Source organism: Nomascus leucogenys, chromosome 15 (assembly GCF_006542625.1).
Source record: "Nomascus leucogenys isolate Asia chromosome 15, Asia_NLE_v1, whole genome shotgun sequence".
Lineage (NCBI taxonomy): Eukaryota > Metazoa > Chordata > Mammalia > Primates > Hylobatidae > Nomascus > Nomascus leucogenys.
Window position 1 is genome coordinate 92,206,717 of NC_044395.1, and position 24,393 is coordinate 92,231,109.

The following is a 24,393-nucleotide window of genomic DNA, read 5'->3' on the forward strand; positions in this document are numbered from 1 at the left end:
AAGTGTGTTAACCCCTCTGCTCTGCTATCATTAATCACTGTCCGAAGAGCGGGCGCCTCCGTGCTATTTAGGGCGCTTGACTGGGGGGATGGAGGGTGGATGGGGGGCCAGGGCCCAGCATGGGGGTAGGCAGGGAAGTGGACGGGGACCAGGGCCGGGTTCCTACATAGAGGAGATGGAGGGGACGCAGGATGGAAACCAGCGGTGGGGGTGGAAGCAAGGGGGAAGGATTGGGGGGCCTGGGTTGGGGGAAGGACAGAGGGCGATCGAGGGAAAAAGAGGGCTCAAAAAACACAGAGGCCAGAAAGGTATAAAAAAAAAAAGGACAGAAAAGAATGCTGAGAGGAAAAAGAGACACGAGGGCAGAACAAGAGTGGGAGAGAGGGAAAAGGAGGATGAGGGACAGAGAATATTAGCAACGGAGCCTCAGCTGGACTCTGGGTCTTTGCACTCCATCAGAAAGGTGGGGGTCGAAGAGGGCTACTTAGCTGAGGGAGACGCGCTCACGCGTGCGGGCACAAGCGTCTGTGCTAATTTACTGCCCCAAGTTTCCGGGGACTTTTCAAAGCGTTTTTCAAGGGAAGAAATGAAGCGACCACCCCCACCCCTCGCTTTATTTTCGGGTTTGGTGAAGAAGGAAGACTGGAAATAGCTCCTTTTAGCCAACTAGAAAGGCCAGAGGGTTATTGCTTTTGGAAAACAGACAAAAATCTGTGCACATCTGGTATGGGGTGGGGGGCACTGAGGAGAACACAGTGCCCATCTCCCCATGGCCACTCATGCCCCTGCCTTCCTAGGGGCCCCATCTCGGTCCCTTTTCTGGCACATTCGATCTCGCCAATTAAAGTTGGCCGAAACTGCCTCCGAAGACCCCCGCCGATAGCATGCTCTGCTCTCACTTGCCTCTTTGACATTTTCTTAATTTTAAAACATGGAGATTCACATTCTTATCCATGTTCTGTCTCACACAAACATACACACGGGTTTACACAGGCACGCACGCGATCGCCGCCAGGCCCTGTGCTGCCTCCAGAACTGACACTTAAGAGATAAAAGTCAGCAGGGACAGTAGAGCTCAATTTTAAATCTAGGGAAAAAAAAAAAAAAAAGATGGGAAGCGGGGATTGGAATTACAGGCCAGCAAAAAGAAACCTGTCGCTGCAGGATCCCTTCTCTACCCTACGGGGAGAGCGGCACGGGGACAGTTCGTTACTTTAGAAGCGGCAACTGTTTGCATCCAGGCGGTGACTTAGCGGCTGCTCTTACTTAAAATGGGTGCATTTTCCCCCACTTTAGTGGATTTGCCTTCCACTCTTAAAGCTTTTAACAAAATAAAACTAGAAGTTGGATCTCGACTCCGCCCCCCCCCCCCCCGCTCCCCGCCTACGATAAACCTAAGTGGTGGACAATTAAGATATCTCTTTAAAAGGCGCCCCCTCGGAGCCGCGCAAAGCAGGGGCCTTCAGTGGGTGCCGTTCACCTTCCAGCCTAATCCGTGAGACGGCGAGTGAAAGCGCCTCCCATTATCCCAGCCCCAGGACCATCTGACGATGGGAATAGGATTTGTTTCCTGGAAGGAGGAGAGAGAGAGACAGAGAGAGAGAGAGTTGCTGGGAAATAAAATCATTCCTTAGTTTCTCAGTGTCTTAATCAGTGAGGCGGAAAACAAGCAAGAAAAGATAGCAACCCGGTTGCGGCACCTTTTCAGCTCTGGAGCGCGGATCAAAACATTGTAGCATCTGTTGAAAGAGAGGCTGACTAAATCCTATAGAGGGCCTGGGTATTATGGGGGGTGGGGGTGGGTTAAGGGGAGGAGATAACAAAAAGTGTCTCCGTGATCCCTAAAACCACCAAATCGCCGGAGAATTGGGGCTGGATAGAGTTGTCTCTTGTTGTTGTCAGCCCACGTCGTCGCGATTTTATTCACCGCCGCATGGCGTTGATCAGATGGAAACCATATTTGTCTCCCTCTGAGACCTAACCTCCGCCTTATGCTTTTGGAGTAATGGACTCTTTAAAACCCAAGAAAGGCTTCCTGGGCTGGGAAAGGGGGCTAGGGAGGGAGGGGGACCCTCTTAGCACCAAAAAGTCTGAGGATTCCCCCGGAACGTGAAGGGAAGCTTGCCACCAGTGCCCGCTACCCCCACGCGGGCAACTCTGTGCTTCGTTTGGCCCATGTGTCCTCCCCACGCAACTAGGGGCGACGGTCCTGTGCCTGAGGTGACAATCACCCCCCAAAAACCTCACTTGAGGGTGGGGGGGTGGTGATTGTCAGTTGACCCAGAATTTTCTAGCAACTAAGCGCGTTAAAGAGCAAAGCCCTGGACTAGCTCCACCTCCGGCCCCAACCATCACAGGCGGACCCTAGCCGGTTAGACTCTCACTTCCCGCCCTCAGACTGCCGGGGACGAAAATCCGCCCGAATCGGGCGCCACCTCTGGTGGAAGCTGCTGTCCTCGGCTTCTGCCCAACTCCAAGAAGCGGGAGGGGGGTGTCTCCTGCGCCCCAAGCTCATGAGAGCCCACGCGCCGGGGAGTGCCCGGAGTGGAGGCTCTGGGCTCAGACCTCCCAGGCCTAGGCCACCGTGCCCTGCGTCCTTCCCCAAGACTTCTCGGACTAAGTGGGCCAGACTCTTGTCAGGGGAGGGATCACCAGGACCTCAGATTGCTGGGGGCGGAGGGGTGGACGCTTGTGAGTGCGAAGTTCGGGTGTCACTTGGGTGTGTCCAGTGTCTACACGTGGGAATCCTACGGTTTCAAAAGTCAGGCAGGGTTGGGGTTGCCTACACTCGGTGGGGTCAATCGCTAGTCTCACCAGAGGCGGGAGCGGGCCTGGGGGCCCTCTGCGCTCGTGGAGGCGTCGAGTTCGGGGCCCGCGCGGGCGGGGTCGCCCAGGGGAGCCCGGGCCCCGCGCGTCAGGAGGCCTCCACCGGCCGAGCGGCCGCGCTGGGAAACAAGAAGCGAGCGCTTTGCTCTCTATCTTCCCAGTGTCCGTCCTATATTGTTTTCTGCTCTTAAAACTGACATGTCTAATTGGCAATTGGTGCCGAATCGTGTCCAGAGGTCTCTTGTGGAACATTTCTACAGCTGTCTCCTTCAACTAGACGCTTATTCATGTCGCCTTAATGAGAAACAAAACGTTCTCTAATGAGCAATTACAGAGCGACAGGATTGTTCCCATAACAAATTCTTGCGAGTGACAGAAGCATCCTTTGTACCAGATATTTCGCATACTGTTACCGATTTTCCCTTCCCTCGCCCGACTCCATGGAGGCGCCGGGCATCCGGAGCCGGTCCGAGAGCTCACGGACGCGCCGGCAGCCTCCTCGCAGTCCCGCGCGCCGCCCCCAGCCCCGAGCCCCCAGGCTCCGTTGTGCTCCCGGGAGTGAGACGCCACGTCCCATTATCCCGCATATTATCTCCTTGTCACGAGGACAACAAATACCGATTAATCTTCGGAGTAAACTGTTTCCTATTCTTGACCAAGCTACCTCTGGGTGTGGAGGGGGGCGGAGGGAAGCCAACTGACCCTTCTCCCCCGACCCCCGCTCCTCTTCCTCCAGCCCTTCTCACAGAACCTGGGGTGTTCCAGGTCCCATCTCTCCTCCCAGACCCGAGCGGCTCCCGGCATCCCGCCGTCCTGCTCACAGTATCTTCACCTCACCACTTCCACATAGTCGCCACCCACAGAGAGTGAGAAAGTGGGGCCCAGAGGGGCAAACGGGGGAGGGTCAAGGATAGTGGGGTGGTTTTAGTTGGGAGACCACCACTTCCAATGCCCCATCCCCGACTCGCCCTGCATCTTCCTGTTCACCCTTTCATGTGCACCCTATTCATAGTCACATAATTTGTCAATTACAGCAAAAAGCAACACGATACAATTATGTTTACCTCGCAGTCTGTCAGTGCGTTAACTTGTCACACTTCTACAAGGGGGCTCTCCCTGCATTCTAATGTCAAATTTGAATAGTGCACCACGCAGCTCGCTCTTATGCACACAGTGCTGCCCGCAAACACACACACACGCACCCACCAGCCACCTTCATACCACTCCTGACATACACAACCCTCGCATTCCCAGGCCAACAAGATGGTTCAACAAACACCACCTACATACAATGTGGTCGATGTGTCCCAGGCCTTCAAATGCAGTCTCACCCATGACATTCCCCAAGCATGGAAGCCCTGAGAGGAAAAGGTTGGGAGACTAGGGAACAGGCAACGGGCTGCACATATAGAGAGCTGCGTGGATGGCTGCTTGGGTTTTACCTTGCGTAGGTTGCCCTGGCACCGAAGTCCCCGGATACCAACCAGGGCGGGTGCCCCAGCTTCCGGTCTGCCCGTTCAACATCCTTAGTTTATCATACATGCCGTCTGCGCCCATCTGTTGCTTTTCGCTAGCCAGGTTGCGAAGAACTCTGTTTATTGATGACACCTGCAAATCAAACCAAAATCAAACCAAATGGTATTGTCTCCTGAAGACACAGTCACCCATCTCAGCTCACCCACCACCTTAAAAAGCAACTCTCAACCCATTAAAAAGCTCCCAGCCACCCCGGGACAGTGGGTGGATTTGCAGATACACCGTGGAAAAAATGATAGCTATCATTTGGGGCACGGAAATTTAGTTGAATAGAGAATTGGGGGGAGGGGGTCCTTCACCATTGCTTGGTGTCTCTGGTGACCTAACTCACACGGTTGCTTTGCTTTGTTAAAAGACTGCCCAAAAATAAAAACTATTTAGACTTGGTGTAAAGCTTTCTTTCATTATATTGTTTAATATTAGGATGGAAATGGATGTGTGACACCTGAAGGAAGGTTCTGGCAGGTGGATTGGGACGAAGTTACAATCTGGTTCTCATTTGCCTTCTTCATTCAAGTGCCTTTCCCTGGTGCCTCCGCCCTCTGTTTTGCAGCATGCAAATGAAGTGAACGACTCCCCACACTTGACTCCCATTTTCCAGACAGTCAAAGAAAGGTCAGGGCATTCCTCTCTGTTCCCCCAGGTACAAAGGAGACAAATGTGGAGCAGGGAGAGGACACAGACTAAGAGACAGTGGAGAGAGAGGGTGGGAGGAGGTAAAGAGGAGACAGCATTGGGCTTAGGGCAGGGAGGGCAGATGTTCTCAATGAACTTACACTTGGTATGTTATCGTTGGTACAGACCCCCTCGGACAGTAATCTGTCTCGGATTTCCCAAGCAAAGATGGACGGGCACTCCCGCTTATACTGGGCTATTTTGCTTACAACTTCTGGAGTCGCTACTCTCGGTTTACTACCACCGATTGCCCTGGGTCTGATGGAGCCAGTCTCGTAATACCTGCCCAGAATTTTACTCACACATCCGTTGGACACCTGCATAGGGGAAGTGGACAGAAAACCACATTATTAATAATTTCAAGACAAAAATAAAATTGTTTAAGTATGCATTAAACAATGACAAGCTTACGTTTTGATTGTCCAGCACTTGGACTTTTGCATCTGCATGGGTCTATAACACAAAAATATACCTTCAATGGTACGAGAACTTACTGTAGAGAGCTTTTTTTCTTAAAATTACATTTGTAGCCCTAAAAACTACAAATATGATGATACTTTCAAACAATTTGAACTAAAAAACGAATTTAAAAGCTTTTTTAAAAAAAACTGTTTGCTTAAACACTGCCTGAAGATGCATCAAAACGAAGTAGATTAATTTATTTTTGTGCTGACCTTGCTTAAAGTGGTGTTATGTTTTAAAGAGCACAGGTAAAAAATAAACTGATTTTTTACTTCTGCTTTAAAAAATGCCCAATTGAGTAAATATGAGTTAGGGAGGAGTAAATAGCATTTGCCTTTTAAAATCAATATATATTATTCATAAACATGAAGAATAAACAAATACCTCAAAAGCTGAGGTAAGCATGAGCTGGGGAGAGCAGAATGAAATTATGCCGGTTTATATAACTCAGCTTATTACAGTTCATAAACTGTTCCCACAATGAATTTCTTTACCAAATAAAAAGAGAAAAATTAAAAAAAAATCCGCACACAATATTTTTCTGAAGCAGATGAGTTATCTTATGTAACTGACCCAGATTGAAAGAGATAGGGGAGGATAGTGGAAGGAGAGGGGAAAGTGGGAAGGCAGGGGAGTGGGTCGGGGACTGGGGACTGGGGTGGATGAGGGTGGGGGGTCCATAATTAGCATCGTTTACAGTAAGAAATGAAGAGAGGGCGTTGAGAGTGGAGGGCCGCGGGGGCGGCGAGTGGGGCGGCGCCGGGAGGATCACCTGCAGAATTCGGGAAATGTCGCACGGCCTGGCCCCGCTGTGAGCTAGCTCTACAATCTTCTGCCGGGTGGAGTCCGGCAGTGGCCGCCCGTTGACAAAGACACCACCGAGCTGATTCACTCCGCTGTGACCTGAGGAAAGGGAGAGGAGAGGAAAGGGGAAAAGAAGAGAGGAGAGCAGAGTGAAGAGGAAGAAGAAGGAGAAGAAGGAAGAGGAAGATGAGGGAGAACAAGAACAGGAAGGAGAAGAGGAAGGGGAAGAGGAAGAAGGAGAGGAGGAGGAGACAACCACAATGCATCCTCATCCCCCTGCCAACCTGTGCCAACCTCGGCGATCAGGTCCCTGCTATCGATCAAATAAAGGACAACAGGACCACCAGCCATGCCAGACATCGGGCAGCCCAGCCCCAAACAACCGTGCCCCTGCCCACTGGACTGCAGCAGCAACACAGAGTCAGACACATGCCAAGGAACAAGTACACATGGACCTCACTACAGCCATAACCCCAGCAGTGTCCCCAGCCCACTGCCTCTCTTCATAAACACTGCAGCCAGCCTCTGAACCCACAAAGCGCTAAGAACCGGCTCTATAAATCTCCCAAAGATCCCCTCTGAGTGTCACCGCAAACCATGGGTTCTACAGATCCCATACTGAACCTTCAAGGTCTCTGCAGTGTTGGGACAGTGACAGCAAACCTTACAGCCCTTGAGTGCTCCCTTAGACACTAAAATCCAGAAATGTTTCCATCACCGTCCAAACTGGCCAAGGCCTGGCACAAGCATCCAGTTTGGTTTTGTTTGGTTAGAATAGAAGAAGGAAGAGGAGAGAAGAACCAGAGCAGCCAGTTTGTGGCTGGCGAACCCCAGTCCAGGTTTCCGCACCTCCAGTGCAGACGTGAGAGTCAGAGTCTGGGCTCGGCTTCAGCCACAGACAAGTCCGGCCACCGCAAGTAAGGCTTAGAGCCGGGAGTCGGTTCGCACCAACCACTGCTCGCTTTATTTCCGCCGCTGAACTCCGCCCTCCCCTCAGCCAAGGATAGATATTAGCGAAAATCAAAAACAGAAAAGAAAAAGACCACATCATAGTGTTCCCCATCCCTCCTTTATCTTTGTATCTCACAACCTCATCCCTGTGGTCCAACCTTAGAGAACAGGGAGAGGGAATTAGCCCCTCTTTGTAGTCCCCCTCCCCAAAAACCACAGACACACAAATAAAGCCAATTGCCGATTTCCACTTCCTTAAAAATCTCCAACCTGCAGCCCCGACTTAGCAGCCCTCCCAGGAAAAGACGTGGCTCCCTGTTCAGCTCTCCTCTCCTCTCCTCTCTTCTCCTTGGAGCCTACTGATAAATTGACTCCAGGAGCCTGAGCTTCTTAGCAATAAATAAGCTCCAAATATAGAAGAGGGGGGAAAATATGATGAGCCTCTCTGACATTTGTCTTTAAAATAAAACTAGCTGCACGTCAAGTTTGAGCTTAATTTCTGGAAATAGGCGGAAGTCGCTCCGGATCATGCATGGAAGGCTAATTGAAAAGATCAGTCGGGGCGCTTGTGGCAGCCTTGTCACTTTGTGACAGTGCTCCGCTCCGGGAAATTGCATCGTCACGACAAACGGGACCGTGATAAAACGACCCTTTCCGTCCTTATTTGTAGATCACTCAGACGAGATTGAACTGCACTCGTTTCCCCTTCGAGGGGAGCCGCGTTTTCAGGGTAGCCGAAGGCTTGGTGCTGAGGGGGGGCCCTCACCGAGGCGCGGGTGGGGGCCGGAGCCTCAACTCGATGAGAAGTGACAGGCGTTTGGGGGATCTGGGCTCCGGCCGGGACCAGCGCAAGCAGGGACATTGCGGGGACACCGCTTCTCCAACAGAGCAAGGCCTGGCCCACGTTTCCGGTTTCTCCTAACTTCCTTCTATTGCCTTCCTTTGCCTCGCAAGTTCCATCTACCCCTCCAGCTACAGAGCCCCACCTCTAGGCACAGGGAGCTTCCCGGAAAAAGAAAGGCTGTCCCAGAAAGAGACCGAGAGAGATTTTCCAAACTTCGGGCATAGCCACGGCAATTCCCAGTCTGCTAATGCCAAGGCGGGCGCGTGAGGCCGCCTAAATCTAGACCTCCCTCCTCACCCATTTCAAAAAATAATGGGAGGTAGCCCGCTACCTCCGCAGCTACCGCCGGCGGGTGCTCGCCCAGGAGACGCCAGGGCCAGAGCGCCACTCCCAGCATCGAAATGGCAGCGAGAAAGCGCAGCTCCAAATTCCTTTCAGAGGTTAAGCCTCAATCATTGTGTCCCTTCCCTAGGGACGGCTGGCGCTCTCGCCCACTGGCGATGATTATGCGCCTAGAACTCGACCGCGAAGCAACTAATAGGAAAACATATGGTGTCAATTTGGATGCTCCGCGCCTCGCGCACACCCGGGAACGAGCGGCGCAAAGCCCTGCGGGCCGGCCCGCGACCCCGCGCCCCTCGGGGCCTGCCAACCCGGCCGCAGCGACAAACGCTCAGGGCTGCGCGCCCTGGCTGAGGCTCGCCGGAGAGACAGCCTGCGGCTGAGGAGTCTGAGCTCCAAGGGGAGAGCCCAGCCGCCGAAGGCGAGCCTACCGGCCAAGCCCTGGGGTCCGGCAGGTTCTGCACAACTACTCCCGCAAAGCTCGCCACCTTTGTGCCCCTTCCTCAGCTACGCGCTTACCAGCCCCGGAAGCACCAGGGGGCGACCGGCGTTTCCAGAACAGATGGATAAGGTGCTGGGGACCCTCTTAAGCCTTTGTGGTTCGGCCAGGGCAGGCTGCTAGAAGACCTGGGCCTTTCCACACTTCGAGTTCAGTTGAGCCCTGACGCCGTGTGCCTCAACCGTAACCTCAAACCGAGCCTGGTTTCGCTGGGCCTCCAGGCTCCCAGGTCGGAGCTCTAGACTAGCCCTGCCACGTACCAGCACCCACCAACTGAACAGGAAGGTGGGTGGGACCCCACGGGGTCTGGGCAGAGGAAAGCAGGAAGGTACAAGAGCCATAAGTATCAAAAGCGCTCTGGGCCTGGGACTATCAGGACCCAAGCAATTGCAGTTGCCAGGGCAGGGATTTTCCAATTCCTGGGCACCTCCTTCCCAGACCCAGTAAAACGTGGTCTCTCCCGCGCCCTGTAACAGCGAGTTTACCACCCCTACCCTGCTGCAGGCCTGGGGGCTCCTCTCCCCATCCCTTCTAGGCCCGTAGGTGGGGTGAGGAGGGGAGGAGCTGCCCTGAGAGTGACTTGGGGAGAGAAGCCCCCAACCCCTCCGGGGTGGTGGAGACTTTCAGTCTTGGCTAAGCCCAAAGGGGCCTCCTTCTCGCGCAACTAGGAGAAGGCTTCGCCCCGCCCTGCTCAGCCCAGCCCCTCTCTCCGGGGTCAGAGCCCGGGCAGGGGCGGGGAGGGGGTGTGAGTTACAGGATTTGGGGGGATGGGGCTTCTCGACCGCAGCTTCGAAAACTCGGGCGGGCTGTTCTTAAGGGCCCAGCCCCTGCTTCTCCAGTATCGCGAAGAGCCAAGCAAACGCCCTCCCCTCCCGGGCTGCCGGGCGCGGAGGGGGGAGCAGCCGCCGCAGGTCCCCGGGCCTCAGTCGGTCGGCGGCCGGGCCAGCGCGGGCGTCGCGAGCCCCTGTGTCCTCCCCTGACCCTCGGGTCCGCGCACCCCGAGCCCGAAGTCCCAGAAAGACCAGAGGCACTTACTGTTCTGCATGCTGGCTCTGGCTGGGGGCCGCGGGATTCCACGGGGCTCGAATATGGGGCTCTGTTAGCAAGAAAATAGGAGTTAATCCCCGGGCAGCTGCATCAGGTAGGCCTGAACTCCCAACCGAGGTGGACCTGGGGCTAGGACAGGAGAATCTCCGTTCTTTAGGAATTGATCCACTCAACGCTTGGGACGATCTGAGGGTCACCCAGCTCTGCCCTGCAGTGCATACAAAATCTACCCTTCGGGGCTTGAAACAAAGTACTGGAATATCCCCAATCTGTTTCCCCTACATTCTTTAGCAGTTAACCCTTCAATCAGTAGAAGCGATGCCCCAATTTTGATTTTTTTCTTCTATCTGAACTATAGTGAAGAAGCATACTGAAATAGTTTGCTTTGACTGTTTGTGGGTTTTGAGCCCAAAGCAGCCACCACAGAACTTGCCTGAAATCTCGGATGTCTGTCCACTCTCACAATAAAAGGCCTCACACATCTGCGCGCCCCTAGTTAAAGTCTTCCCCCTAAGACAAAACAGAAGGAGAGAAAGGTATATCAAGCTGTGGTTCAACAGCATGGGTCCATGGGCTCTCTGAACCTCACTCTCAGGAAAAACACATGCATCTAGGGTTCAGTCAAACTACCATCAAACTCTAAGTCCCAGCATTACACCCACATTTTCAGCGGCATCTTGACCCACAGAAGTCTCCATCCTTTAAAAGACGCTGCTCTGGTCTGGCTTGGGAGAATTGGAAAATCTAGCAAGTTCGGATCCCACTTTGCAAAAATATAAAGAACCAGGAAAAGGGGAAGGGGGAAACAGGAGGAACAGTGGAGTAAGGAGTAGAGGCCAAGAGCTGAGGTTGAGGGGGTGTGAAGGGAGAAGAATACCTGAAGTTTGGAGACCAGGGGAAGGGAACCTTGGAACTTCCTGGTGCTGGAGAGCATAGGCTGGAGCAGTTTGGGAGGGCTGCAGGGCCATACTCCCTCCTTCCTTAAGGAACTTCACAAGACCCCCAGAACCCAACACTCTGCTTACCCCTTTATCTTCTACTCCTCTCCCTACACCAAAAAATCTTCCCAATGGCCCCCTCTCCATCTACCTCCCAGCTTTCTGGGACTTTGAAAGGGGAAAACCCAACTTTTTAACCCAAACCTCACTTATTGTGATTAACTTCTCTTTTGGCGTTTAGATCTTCACCCCTTTAACTGCACCGTGACACACCCTGTCTACCTCGCCTCACTGCTTTAAAAAGTACGAACAGGAGGTGGTGAGCGTGGTCGACAAAGCCGACAGACGGCAAACAATGGCTTCTATTCTCCAGCTTTCCTCCAACCCAAGGAGCAAAACCGAGTCTCCCGAACTAGCAACACAGCTTCCAACCAAATGTACCAACAACCCACCAACTCACAAAGGGAACAGAGGGACGCTTCTAGCTTCATAAGCCCTGACCCAGTGCAGGGTTCCCCGAGGCTGCTCCTGTACGAACACCTCCCTACCTCCCCCCCCCCAAAAAAAAAGTCTTTTGGGGCAAGTGGAGAAAATAGAAAAGTAATTTCTTGTTATAAATATCTGGAGGTAATTGTGTTACTGGTGTGAGTTGTTAGGGGCTGTAAAAAGATACAACAGCACCGTGGGGAGCTCAATTGGAAAGAGAGAGTTACAATAAAGAGCCCATTCAAGAGGTCTGCCCCCCAAAAAGAGGTAAAATAACAAAATAGTCACAGCATCATTTCTCTCTGTTTTTTAATGCATTATTTTTTCTGTTTTACGTATGGTGATTATTGATCTGCCTGCCTGCAAGCGAAGAATTTCAAGAAGCACATTTTACTCTACAAGGCCATTCCTGGTCTACTTTTTAACTACTTGGTAGGCAGCTTAAATCCATAAAAATAAACCGAAAATGAAGACTTTTTCTCAGCATTGGGTAAATACTGGCCACAGCAGAGGGCTACTAGTTACCCTTATCTAGGTTGGCTCTCCAATGCTTCCTTCCTGTCTCTCAGTCCCGGCACCCATAGCCATGCCCTGGACAGGCAAAATCTCCAACTCCAATGCAGAATACCCCACCCCACCAAATGCAGGACCCTGAAGCTGCAAAGGAGTAGTAGGTGGGGAGATGGGGAATGGAATTCCCCTAGGAGGAGTAAAACTTCCAGAACTCCACTTTGTAACCCACACTGTACACAATCACAACAGAATGCTCCCATCCTGACTTGTAACTTCTTGATACCATTTTTTAAAATTCAGTAGCTGAGCCCAGAGAGGCCTCGTTGATTAGTTTTCGAAGCAGCTGGGAAGGTGGTAGTATTTCAAATTCCAGTCCTGCTCCATTCCCACTTCCCTCTCGCTAAGAAGCTATCTAATTACTTAAGTAAACGTGAACACTAAGTGCAGAAGCAACCCGGGAAGTGGGGCACATCGACACCCGGAAGCAGTCCTGTGTACCGGAGAGGTCAGACCCCCAACTGCAGCCTGAGCCCCCCAGCTCAGCCCGAGGCTCTGTACGGCCTCGCTGGGGCCACAGACCCACATCCTGAACGAAGGAGTCTCCAGACATTTTGGAGTCGCCCCGGCCTTGGACCACAAGACCGCTGGACCACTGCCCCCACCTCTCTGTCCCCAATACAAGCCTCAGTTTTCAAATGCTGTTGTTATTTTAATTACTTAATTCTCAAATTCCATCCCCAAACTCTTTAACTGGGGTAAACGGGAGAGCTCTCGGTCCTCCCGCCCCCAGCCAAAAGACTAATTAGCAATTAAGATGACAAAGTTTTACTCTCTAGGGCCAAATAAGATAACAACTAATCAAACTGCCTTCAGACGTTTGCAAAGGTCACTGGCTATAAAAAATGTAATGTCAACCGCAACAACTATTATTTCTCTTCAGTAAACTCGCCAGGCTTTCAAGATATTTGCCTTTCATTTCATTTTCTGCTCCCCGCCCCTTCTAAAACCTTCCCAAGTTCGAGTTAAACGTCCAAAATGGCTTAGGGAGCTTGGGAGAGAGTATAAGGAAAATAAAAAGGAAGAAAGAAAGAAACCACGTTCACTTTGTTTTTAAACTTTCTAGAAATCGCTCATGAATGAAGAGCCGGGTTTTAGCACTCGAAAAAGAAAGCATTTCCACTTGAAATTCAACTCCATTTCCCCCAATTACACTTGCTAAAATTCAGGGCTATTATGGCGCAGGGAGACTGAGAAAACCTGCACAAGGAAAGAGGCAACAACTTTATGAACTTTGAAAAGATACTTTTCCTCCTGGGATCTTAGAATCGAAAGCTCTCAAATTACTCCGACTAATTAGCTGGGAGAGGAAGTGATCAGACGAGGGGGAAAGCCAATGCTTTCATATAGATTAATTTTCAAGGCCTTACCAAGAAACACATAAGGGGATTCGGAGTAAAACAAACAAAAATGCAAACCAACTCTGCACCTCAAAACTTGCTGAAATCCCAACACCTGGTGTGACTAGATCAGAGGAAAACAAGGAAAAATACCCACCAAGGGCAGGGGGCCGGAGGACAGGGAAGAGCCCCAGCCTCCGCAGGGCGAGGGAGATGAGAGTCGGGGGAAGCCTGGGGAGCAGAGAGTTTTCACGTTCCGAGCTCAGCGCTCCCGTGGAGTTGGGGACAAGAGTCCGGGGGCTGGATGGAAGCTGACAGTCCTCCCGCTCGGCTCTGAGCTCCCTCGGAGCGCGCGTCCCACCGCCTTGGCCTGGTGGCTTCCTTCCCGGCTCGCGCTAGCTCGCTCTTCCCTCTGCCTCCAGCGTGCGGCTGCCTTGCCGACTGACTCCACTGGTGTCGGGCTGGTGGCGGGCGCAGTGCCCCTTCGGCGCTCGAGTGCCGGCTGACTCTTCTGCGCCGGAGCCCAGTGCGGCACAAAGCCCGAGGGCCGGCGGGCGGGCGGAGACGCGGCGAGCTGGTTCCCTCGGCGCTCCCTCGGCGATTCCTCGGAGCGCCCGCTCTCTGCGCGCTCGCTGGGCCTCGGGCTGGACAAAGCAGCCGGCAGCGGTTGCTCTCTGCGGCCGTTCCAGGGCCTTGGGCACCACAGAGCCTCTTCGTCTTTTCCCGCGGGTCGGAAGCATTGGGCGACGCTGGGGCTAAGGGCCGCGGCTGCTGCCGCGCCTGGAGTCTCCCTTCTTCCCGCGAGCTCAGCCCGCGCTGGCGCTGGCGCTGGGGCTGAGCTGGCCGCCCGCCCCGAGCCCTGCGCCGCTCCCGCTTGCCGGCGGTCGCCCTCCGACGCGGGCTTTCGCTGGAAGTAGAAAGTTTGGGCTCCTGCGTGGAAACTTCTCCGGCCCAACTCTCCCGGCGTAGCAGTGGGGGAGGGGACCGGCGAGAGGGGAGAAGGAAGGGGGGAGGAAGGGGGAGACCTGTCTGAATACTGCAATAAAAATAAAGCGAGAAGAAAGAAGCGGACTCACCTTTATGAGGCATCCTCTCTGGTTGTCACAGCTTCTGTCAAGAGTTTTGTTTGGTTGGGGTTTTTTGTGCTGCTGTTGTTGCTTAAAGACCACAATGGTTTGAAATGACGGTGTTTTAAAGGAGTTGCTGGTGAGAGAGAGTTTTCTCCACGGATGTTGCTGGGTTGGTGTGTGAGAGCAATTCTCAGATTCCTGGGAAGGAGACAGAGATTGACAATAAAATGGGCTGTCAGCGGCTGGAGAGTGAGAGATAAAGAGTGTGGGTGAGGGAAGTGGCTGCAGCCAGCACACCTATGCTGATTGGTGATGGCTCAAGTGTGTTAATGTGTGTGTGCCGGCGCCCGGCCTCGCCTCCACCGCTCCTCACTGGCCCATTAGCGAAGCCTGACCTCTGTCATCATCCTCCAGCAAAACACTTCCTCCTGCGCCTGAACCAGAGCGGGAAATGAGGCCGAGCCACGGTTCGCTTTTCAAACCCACTAATCACTCCGCAACATGCAAATGCACCGCTCGCTCTCACACAAAATATTGCTTTATGCAAAGCAGCGCCGGGGCCTCGCGCCAGCCGATTGGATGCTCCCTCTCCCCGCCTGGTGCAATTGGTCCGTTTGTTTGAATATGAATACACTTGTTTTCGGCTCCGCCGGTGGGTCCCGGCTCCTCTCCCCGGCGCAGGGCCCCCGAGCCCGGGCTCTGGCGCTCGCCGGCATCTCCCCGCTCCGCGCACGCCGAGATTCGGCGCGGCCCTCCCTGCTGTCGCGAACTTGAGCGGTCAAGTGATGGTTTCTGGGTTGGGGGTCGCGCCCCCACTCCCCCTAAGCTGGACGCGGGACTCCCAGCCCTCGGAGGGCGCAAGTTTCTGCTCTGTCCTTTCTTGCCAACTCCAGGACAGCGTGGCCTGCCGCCCCGCCCCCACCCCATCCCAGCCCGGGCCCCAAGAAACAGAGCACAGCGGCGGCCGCACCCCAGCCCACCTGGCCCCTTGGAAGAAGAGGAAAGGGGCGGGAGCGTCACTGGGTCCTGGCAGCTCCATTCCAGCTGCGGAGGCCGCGGCGAAGCCTAGGCCAAGAGGAGGTTGCCGGGCCGAGAACTAAACGAGGCCAGCGGCCTCCCCAGCCCAAGCCTCCAGGGCCTGTCCAAATCCTCCATCCCGCTCTCCCGGCCCTTTCTTCTCTCCTTTCTCCTTTCGGAAGCCGTGGTGCGCAGCGGAGCAGAGGCACAGCTCTGGCTGGAGAGGCCCGAGTAAACACGCCACTTACTTTGTGTACAGAGGGTTCTTGTGAAAAGCCCTGAAGAGTCCTCACCAAACACTCACCAACTTCTCCCACGTGCCATTTGTTGACTAAGTGCGGCTGCTTTTCGCGGCGCCCGAGAGGAGGGGAAGCCAGGGGAGATAAGAGGGGAGGGGGAGTGGAAGCCTGGGTGGGGGGGGTGGATGACCAATGCTTGGAGAGATTCTCTCTCTCTATCGCTCTGTGTGTGTGTGTGTGTGTGTGTGTGTGTGTGTGTGTGTGTCCCACTGGCGATGTCGGTATGTCAGCGTGTGTCGTGTGTGCCACCGGTCATCTGTGTGTGGTGCGTGTGTCTCCGCACCACGACTCCCTCTCCTGGGTCTGCTCAGTCCACGGAGGCAGCTCCCCTTCAGCTGTTGCCAGAAAACCGGGGAGGAAAGTAAGTAAATGGCTTTTCTCTTCTGACCACACACCAGAAGTCCATTTGTTGAATGCCGCACGATTAGGACACACCTCAGTACACTCCAAAGGCGCCCCTCGGAGCCTGCAGTTAAGGTGACAGGAGAGCGAGCGGCTGCCTGGTCCTGCGCTGTCCCGAGCTCTTTCGGCGGCTTCGGGCCATGGAGCCGGGAAGGAGATGGAAGGCCTGGGCTACGGGACACACCCCAGGACCGGGCGAGGGGGAATGGGGCTGGAGAGCTGAGGCAGGGAGGCTGAAATGAAGCCGCCGCAGGGTACGCTAGAGTCTTCTTGACTTAGGGAAAGTGCTGAAAGTCAGAGCTCGTCAATAAAATCTGCGCGACCTGAACTCGCTGCTGACAGGCCGCGTCTCCGCAGCCCCTGGCAGCCGGGACAGTGCAAGCAGCACTGGGCCGCCGGGCCACGTGTGGGCCTCACTCTCTCGTTCCTGCCTGGGACCCAGCAGCCCCGCGACCAAGGAGCCCGGGCAGGGCTCCCGGGAAGCAGAGGCCTCCCCGGCCCTAGTGAGAGGTGGGGTCGCATAACCCTCTCCCCTCCCAGGGCTGGGGAGGGCTGCCGGCTCTAACCCTTCCCGCGGCCCAGGAGCTCGCAGCGCCGGGAGGAAACCCGGGTCAGAGGCAAAGGAGGTGGCGCCGGGTGTCCAGGTCCGCGGCCTCCTGGGCGAGGTTTCATTTCGCAGGAGCGCGACTTTCGGAGAATCCCGGGAAGTGGGGCTGCGGCCCTGAGTCCCAGACTAGCGAAAGTCGGCCTTCTCTTTCTCTCTCCTTTTACTTTTCAAGCGAGCATTAAAGAAGCTTGGACTCAAGACTCAAGTCCGCCGTGCATGAGCTAGGGACTTGGCGGGGGGAGGGCGGGCAGTGATTCTGTCCGAACTGGAGGCGAGTATCATTTTTACAACCTCTCAATTAGCGACCGAGTGGATTAGCACCTTCTTAAGCTTTGCCTCGGAAAGAAGCAGCAGTAATCTTGTTGCTATTTCCCCCCAGGGCAATGGTTCTTTGAATCAGCTCCTTCTCCCACCCCTCCAACCCCCATCTCGCTGCGGAGGAAAGTTTTAACAAAAAATCAGAAAAGGCAAGGAGCAAGGAGTGAATGCCACTGACGTCATTGGGTGGGGAAGGGGGCTCCGGGAAAGACTCCTGGAAACTCCTCCGCACAAACAAAAAACAAAAAGGACTTGGCTGCTTCCCATGTGTCAATATTTGGGGAGGGGAGCTCAACCCCAGAATGAGGCAGAGTTTTCAAAGTTTAAGGAGAGAGGGGTGAGAGTGAGATTTCCTCGTTCTCTCTGGACTGGTCTCAAAGAGGGTGGGGGTGCTGTTCTGCCTCGTGGGGAGCCTCACTCCCTCTGCCAAGTACCCGCTTTGGGGGCGACGCGGCCTAGGGGTGTGGGCGCCGAGACTGAGGTGCGGGCGCGGTTGCCAGAGGTGTGTACAAAACCGAGACAACTCGCAGGTCGCCATTTTAATTGCGGCTACCAACACGCCCGAGGCCCACTTGCTGCCCTCAAAGACGCGGGGGGGGGGGCGGCGGGGATTGCGCTTTAGGTTCTGTCTCCTTTCCCCGCCTCTCCACAGGCCCCTGTTCCCCCCACCCTCCGCCCCCTGTGGCCAGAGGGAGGACCTCTCAGGCCGGCGGGTGCGTTCCCGCGGGGGCCGCCCGGGTCGTCCCACCCGGTAGCGGGGCTGTCTGCGTGGAGGGAGTCCCGCTGGGGGACCGTGACTCGCCAGAGCCTGCCCAGAGCTTCTAGCCAGTATTGATACGTCAACATGAGGTCAGGCAAGCATCTCACCCGCACCGGTCCCTGGCATTCCCTTGTGCCCACTCCATCAGGCCTTCGGGGAGGCAAAGAAGTGCCCACTTCTGGGGGGATGTGCCTCCAGCTCCCAGCTTCAGAACCAAGAGCCTCCCACCCGGAGTTCTGACACCTCCAAACTCTCTCCCCGGTCAAGCAGAGGCGCAGCGCCGGCGCGCTGGAAAGGGTGAAGACTGGCATTTTTTTGAGAAGGAAAGTCTTGGCAGACACCTGCGTCACTTTGTAGTGCCTCAAACGTCTCTCTCTTTGCAGACCCTGGGAACTTGGGATCCCTGGTCCGCGGAGCTGGCAAACGGGTCGAGTGAGCCCTAAAGGCAAAGGCTCCCACCCCGGCCGCCCAGTCCCGGCTGCCTGCCCCCCTTCCAGGCCTTGTCCCTCTCCTTTCTCCAGCAACCTGCCAGTTCCCGCTAACCCGGCAGCCTTGCCGAGTCCAGAGCCTAGAAAAGCCAAGAAGATCCCAGAGCCGCCCCGTGGCGCCTCCAGGCTGTGGCCACTGCTAGGCTTGGGGGGAAGCCGCGGTGCCCTCGCCCTTCCTCGCCTCCTGCCAAATGGCCAGTGCTAGGGGCTCCCTGGGTTCAGTCCTCAGTCCTCTTCCATTCACTCTGGGAGGCCAGCCTGTCTCTCTCTCTCTCTCTCTGTGTCTGTCTGTCTTCTCCCTGCCCACCCCACCAAATACCTTTAAAATAACATTGTCCAGTGGAGTCTCCCAGCAAAGGGATTCCTAGCAGCCCAGCGGGTCAGACTCCCAAGGCTTTGCCTCCCAGTCTGTCTATGCTGTTGTCCAGATAGGAGCTAGGTTTAAAACTCCTGACATGTAGGACAATTGAAATCAGCAGCACTCTCCGATTTTTGCAAAAAGGGTTCCTAGAAAAGTTTGCTTTCCATTTCATCACCCTGTGACGATCCCCCCCATCTCTCTTTTCCCTGTAACCTCTGCCCCCAAGAGGCAAGAGTTCAGCTTCAAAGGAAAAGCAAGCAAGTCAAGGCCACTTCAGTCCCTTCTCCCTGGATATCTCCTCTCTAAACCGCTGCCTATTCTAAAGGCCAACGACCCGGTCCTGCGATTTGTCCCGTTGTAGACCTGGGAACAGGCAGGCGGGAACTGGGGCCTTTACTGGGGGATTTGAGGCTGGGGAGGGGGAGGGAGCAAATGTCATGGCTGGCGCGCTCAAGCATCCAGGGAACCGGAGCTAAGCGCATCCTGACCGGCTTTTAAAATGACATTGATTAGGACAAGCTGTTCCCAACCCCAGTAAGAGTTAATCTGCCTGTTAATCAAGGCACTAAGGGGCTCAATGCGAGTTTTATTAGCGACAGGAGAACAGAGGCGGCAGCCAGGGATCAAAAGCCGGGATCCCATATATTTGTCAGCGCTATCTCCAAAAAAAAAAAAAAAAAAAAAAAAAAGTATTTTTAATTAGAAAGCAATACTGCGCTTTTCATCACTTCCTAACCCAGTCTCACAGAGGGTGACTTCCAAACGTGGCTAGCGGGGAAAACCGCTGCCCGGGGGGCATAGGGGCGGACAGGAACTGCGGGTTGGCTCAGCCGAATGCGGCCGGGGAGAATTTAAGAATCCTCAGCCCGCGGCCCTGATGCCTCTGATTCCTCACGAGGGGAAAGGGAATGAAAAATGAAGCAACAAATGACACAACGCAGGCTGGCAGCCCTCCTTCCCCGCCAGACCCTGCTCCTCAGGCCCGGCTCTGGCGCCGGGTGGCGTCCAGTCCCTGCACGCGCGGCGCGGCCCGCGGGAAAGTTTGTGCAGCGAGAGTGACTCTCCTTCCGCCTCGCGCGCGCTGCCCCCTTCTGCCCCGGAGGGGCGTTGGGTTCCCTTCGGTTTTCCTTTCCAATTCTAAAATAAATAAATAAACTCCGGGCCCTGGGGAAATCTGAATAGTAATTCCAGTCATCCAAATTCTGTGAGAGGGTCTGAGGAAAAAAAGACAAGCCTATCACGGGCGCCCTCCGATCACGAAGGGCACGGGCATGAGAAGGCGACAGAGGAGGTCCTCGGCTCGCCCTGGGCGCGGGGCGAGGACTCTGGTCAGAGGTAATTATGTCACCGCGTTTTCTCGCCGTGACAGCCGAATAAACAGGATCTCCAATAAACATCTCTAATGAGGGAGGAGGCCCGAGGATGGCTGGGTTTGATTTATGACTGGAGAAGAAGGTCCACTTCCCACTGCGAAGCGGGCAACCTGCTCGCCGCCCAGCTTCAGGGAGAGGAACCCGCGGAGGAGAGGATCCCGGCCCAGGTAAGACGCGCGGCCGGACGGCCACTGCGCTCGTCCCCCGTTTCCAGGTGAGGTGAGCAGGGGGCGGCCACCGCTCGGAGTCCGGCGGTCCCAAACACTTGTCACAGGTGACTGAGCTCCGAAGGTGCTCCCAGAAGACCTAGAAAGGGGGCGCAGGAGCGCGAGTGGGAGTGGGGGTTGGGGGCTAGCCGGGGCCTGGCCCAGAGGCCGCCGCAAACTCCCAGGCGGGGTTCTCGGGTGCCCCGCCTAAGCCGGCCTGGGCGTCTCCAGCTGCTTTTAGGGCCAGGCTCCCAGGACTTTCGCCCGGCTGAACCACAAGTTAGTCTAAGTTTGGGTCGTCCCTTCCCTGACTCACTAAGGGGACTCTTCCGGGCCCCGGTTCCGGCCCTCCAGGGGCCTCAGGGTGGTGGGCGATGCTCTTTCCCGGGCTTGGCGGCCCGGCTCCCATGGCGCCCGCGCGCTTCCCGCCGAGGCAGCCAGCGCAGCGCCCGCAGTAACCCGAGCCCGCGTTCTAGCTCAGTGAGAATCGCTAATTATTAGGTCTTCCGAAGTGAAGCTCAAATCACACGCTGGGGGCTTTACACGCTGCCCAGCTCTGTGGGCCGCATTCTTTCGTACTCCGCGTTTTTCTGAGAAACGAACCCCCATCTCTAGACTTTGTTGCGGTCCAGCCATCTACACTTTGCAACCGCGGGAAACTTCTGCTGCACCTCGCCCGACCCGTGGCAGGGTGTCTTTAAGCGCTCCAGGCGCGGGTACGGACTTTCCCACGCGTGGATGTCGTGAACTGAGACGCAGAGGAGGTCTGGATGCAAAGTGCGTCCCCACCTCCTGCATTTTTCGCGGTCGCGAGTGGCTTTAGCAGACAGCAGCAGCAGACTCCCGCCCCCTACTCTCAGCTCAGGGCCGGACTGGAAGTCCACTCTTGGGAGTGGACCATTTTGCTACTTTTGCAGAAGAGCACACTCTGCAAAGACAAGTCCCTCCTCCACCCTCTTTCCTATCCCTCCCACAGTAACTCCCTTCCATCTTTGTATGCCTCCTTTTAAAAGCAAAAATCAAGCCCCGGGGCCACTTGGGGCGGGCTTTGATTTGGGGACAGCAGTCGCGGGCAGCGGAGAGGCCCCGCGGGCCCCGAGCCGGGCCGGGGCCGGAGCCCGGGCGATTACCTGGGAGCGGAGGGCGGGGAGGCAGGTGAGCCTGGCAGCGCCGGTTCCCACACTTCTCACCGCCGCTCGGCAGGGGAAGTGGCAGATCTGACAGCCGCGTTCTACGCGAGGACCTGCCCCAGAGTTTAAATGTCAATGATAAGAAAAGAGGGTGCTCAGGCAGGCGCTAACTTTCCTTAATATCCACGCCAGCGCCGTCCTCATTGGCTGCCTGGCCCGCGTGACGTCATGGCGGCTAGAGTTGGGCACAGCTCTGCGCGGACTAGCTTTCCGGCCGGGCGGGAGCCTGCTCCTCCCCACCCAGGGTCCGGCCGGCTCCAACCCCTGCTCTGGCCTTCCTTGGCCCGGCCTGTGACTGCCCTAGCCCGGCCCGGCCAGGCCTGGCCCGCCCTCCGGTAGGGCGTAGAGTCGATCCCCAGGAAACTAGTCTTGCCGAGTGCGCTCCTCCGCAACGTCGGGCACGAGGGCCCCAAGATCTCTGCCCCTAGGCTGGCCAGCTACCTCTCTGGGTAAACACCCTGTCCCCTCCTCCGATCCCCAAAGGAGTCACTTCATCGGAGAGACCTGAAGGCCGCGCAGGGACTGAGAGACGCTTTGGGCAGGAATCATTTTTAGGAGGAGTTCGAGGCTCGATGAGTACCCCCAACCTGGCCCTCGAGCCCGCAAGTCACTAGCTGGGCACAGACGGGGGCTCCGGGAAAAGGACAAGCGACCCCTTTTTCAGGGCCTAGGCCAAAGGTCTCTCCAGGCCTGCTGGGTTCTCAAAAGGGAAGCCCTAAAGGGGGCCTGCCCAGGCTTCCCTCGCCCTCTGGCTGAAAGTCTCCAACCGCATTAGAAAATGTAGGTGATTGTATTTATCTTTGACTTTGAATTAACTGTTGACTTTGTGACTTAGAGGAGGAAAACGGGAAAATCCCAGATTCTGAAGTCAAGACTCACAGAAATTGGGGCGGGGTCTGCAAGACACTGACTTCTTGGTCTGTGCCTGTTTTTCCCTCACACCTTCTGTGGACTGCGAGATGGCTTAGCGGAGCTAGGCCTGGCTATCTTGGAATGGAGATTTAGACCCTCGTTGTCATTCCCGTCCCCCATCCCTCAAAACAGGAGGCTTCTCAACTCCTTCCCCTGTGCTTCCATCTGGCTCTCCAATTTGAAAGTGACAGAGGTCGGGCCGGGAGGGGCAGGGGTCGCTTGAGGAGTTTGCGGGAGAGGAAGGGGCGGGGCGTGGAATTACCTTTAGGCAGCTCGTGGAGACCCAGCCCGGGTGGACCCGGGAGTGTGTGTGTAGAAGCAGGGAGGGGGACGCCTGGGCCGGAGGAGGGTCCTAGGGCCAGTCCCTGCGCGCCTTGATCCGGGCGGCGTCTTAGGGAGAGCCGAGCACAGATGGCGCCGAGGCGGAGGTCTAGTGATGCCCGCTCCCGCCCCTGGCACACTTGGACAGGTGCGGGGCCTCGCAACCAGCCAGGAGGCAGCTCCAGGCAGCCCGTCTGCCTACTCCTCTTAGCCCGGACAGCTCCTAGCCGGACTCGATTTTTTGTCTTGCTCAGCCCGTCGAGGACTGGAGGGCAGAGTAGGGGTGGGAGTGGGGGTAGGGGTAGAGGTGGGGGTGGCGGTGAAGGTGGGGAGGAGAATGGGAGCTTTGGCTGAGAAGTTTCCGCAGGATGTTCTTACTTATTTACAAACATTCTCCAAACTTTCTTTCTTTGTCCTAACGCCTTGGGCATCCTGTGTTAAGGCCTAGGAGCGCCCACCCTCCACTGGCCACTCTAGTCTGGGCCTAGACCTTACCATGGTCCTGTCGCCCTGCTCGGCTGGGAAGGGATGCTAAGAGAGGCATTTGTTCTGGTTTCCCTGTCGCCGTCGGCCATCTCCAGTGACCTAGTTTCTTGGTAAGTCCCTAGCTCCCCTCCAGGGCCTGGCCCAGTCTCCAGCCTCAGATGTCCTGAGGTGTCCCAGACTCCGCCGTCCGCCTTGGCGTGTGGGCTGCGGATAGGCCTCGGACCTGGGTAGGCCTTCCTAGCTGGCCAGTTTCTGGCCGGGTCTCGCTCCCCACCCTGTCCCAACCCTAGGCCGCCGAGAGGGCTGTTAGGGGCTTGTTTGGAGTCCAGGCCATTAAGTGTGCGCAGATCCCTGCAACCCAGCAGGGTGCTCGACAGCGACTCTGGAAACGCCACGGCCCCCGCCTGCTTATCTGCCTGTCAATAAAGGGCGCGTTCGGGCTGAGCGGGAGTGCCGGTGGTGCAGGCGAGGCCCGAACTAGGCCCTTCCGAGCTCCAGGCCAACGCACGAGCCGCTCTCCATTTGCCCCGGGCACGGAAGCTGGGAGGGAGGGAGCCGGCGCTGGGGTCGCGCGGGAGAAGGTGCAGATTTAGCCGCTGCCTCAGCTGGATTCTCGGAGAAGCTCTCGACCTTGGAGCACTCTGGAGACCCTACCAGAAATCTAGTGCTGGGGGCTCCTCTCCGCGCCTGCCACCAGCCTTGGAGGAAGCTGGGCAGGACCCCGCGTGGTGCCCAGCCTATGAGGTCCCACCTCGCCTCGCCCGGGCAGAGGCATCCTCTCTAGGCCACATTGGCTCGCATTGCGGGCAGAAGGGCACCGCGGGCGGCCCGGGGGCATCATCGACGACTCCTAGAGCCCCAAATGCCGAGTGCTACCTGAGGCAGGCTGTAGGTGGGGTGCAAAGGACTGGAAGCAGGAAATAAGCCTCTTTTCTTTCAGGCATCCCTTCAGCCCGGGGTAGCATAGACTGCAATTTTTCGACACCTAGAGCAGCTCCAGGCTCTGATTCTCCATCGCACAGTGAGCGAGCTCGGCAGCCGCCCAGTCTGCGGAGGCTCCCAGGCCAGCCCCGGACCCAGAGCTTCCCCATCAGCCAGGAGAGGCTGGGTGGAGAGTCTGGATGGGCGTGAGAGGCCTTGAGGTAGGGGAAGTAGTGGAGGGAGAGGAAGATAGAGAAATCGGCTCTTGGCTTGAACTGTAGCTGAGATCTGTTGTTCTTGTCGAAGGTATGTTTTCCCCCTCCCGGCCTCTGTCGCTTTTCC

General features: G+C 56.0%; 1 protein-coding gene across 24 annotated transcripts in view; it reads right to left on the minus strand.

Moving 5' to 3' along the window:
• PAX6 (paired box 6) overlaps window positions 1-21,504 on the minus strand; it is a 29,043-nt gene extending 7,539 nt beyond the window's left edge. The window contains exons 1-8 of one of the 24 annotated variants that reach the window (XM_030829476.1): window positions 21,352-21,504; window positions 14,397-14,588; window positions 10,420-10,496; window positions 9,975-10,035; window positions 6,272-6,402; window positions 5,449-5,490; window positions 5,340-5,354; window positions 4,269-4,434 (exon numbers count right to left, since the gene is read on the minus strand). In XM_030829476.1, the coding sequence (XP_030685336.1) occupies window positions 4,269-4,434; window positions 5,340-5,354; window positions 5,449-5,490; window positions 6,272-6,402; window positions 9,975-9,984 (364 nt within the window). In that variant the 5' untranslated portion in view covers window positions 9,985-10,035; window positions 10,420-10,496; window positions 14,397-14,588; window positions 21,352-21,504. Of the gene's footprint in view, window positions 1-4,112; window positions 4,240-4,268; window positions 4,435-5,138; window positions 5,355-5,448; window positions 5,491-6,271; window positions 6,403-7,152; window positions 7,494-7,524; window positions 7,802-8,959; window positions 9,582-9,974; window positions 10,036-10,419; window positions 10,497-14,396; window positions 14,927-15,370; window positions 15,602-15,655; window positions 15,913-21,351 lie in introns of those variants that run through there. The other 23 variants (XM_030829466.1, XM_030829468.1, XM_030829467.1 and 20 more) reach the window with 23 other exon arrangements.
• Window positions 21,505-24,393: the final 2,889 nt, after the last annotated feature.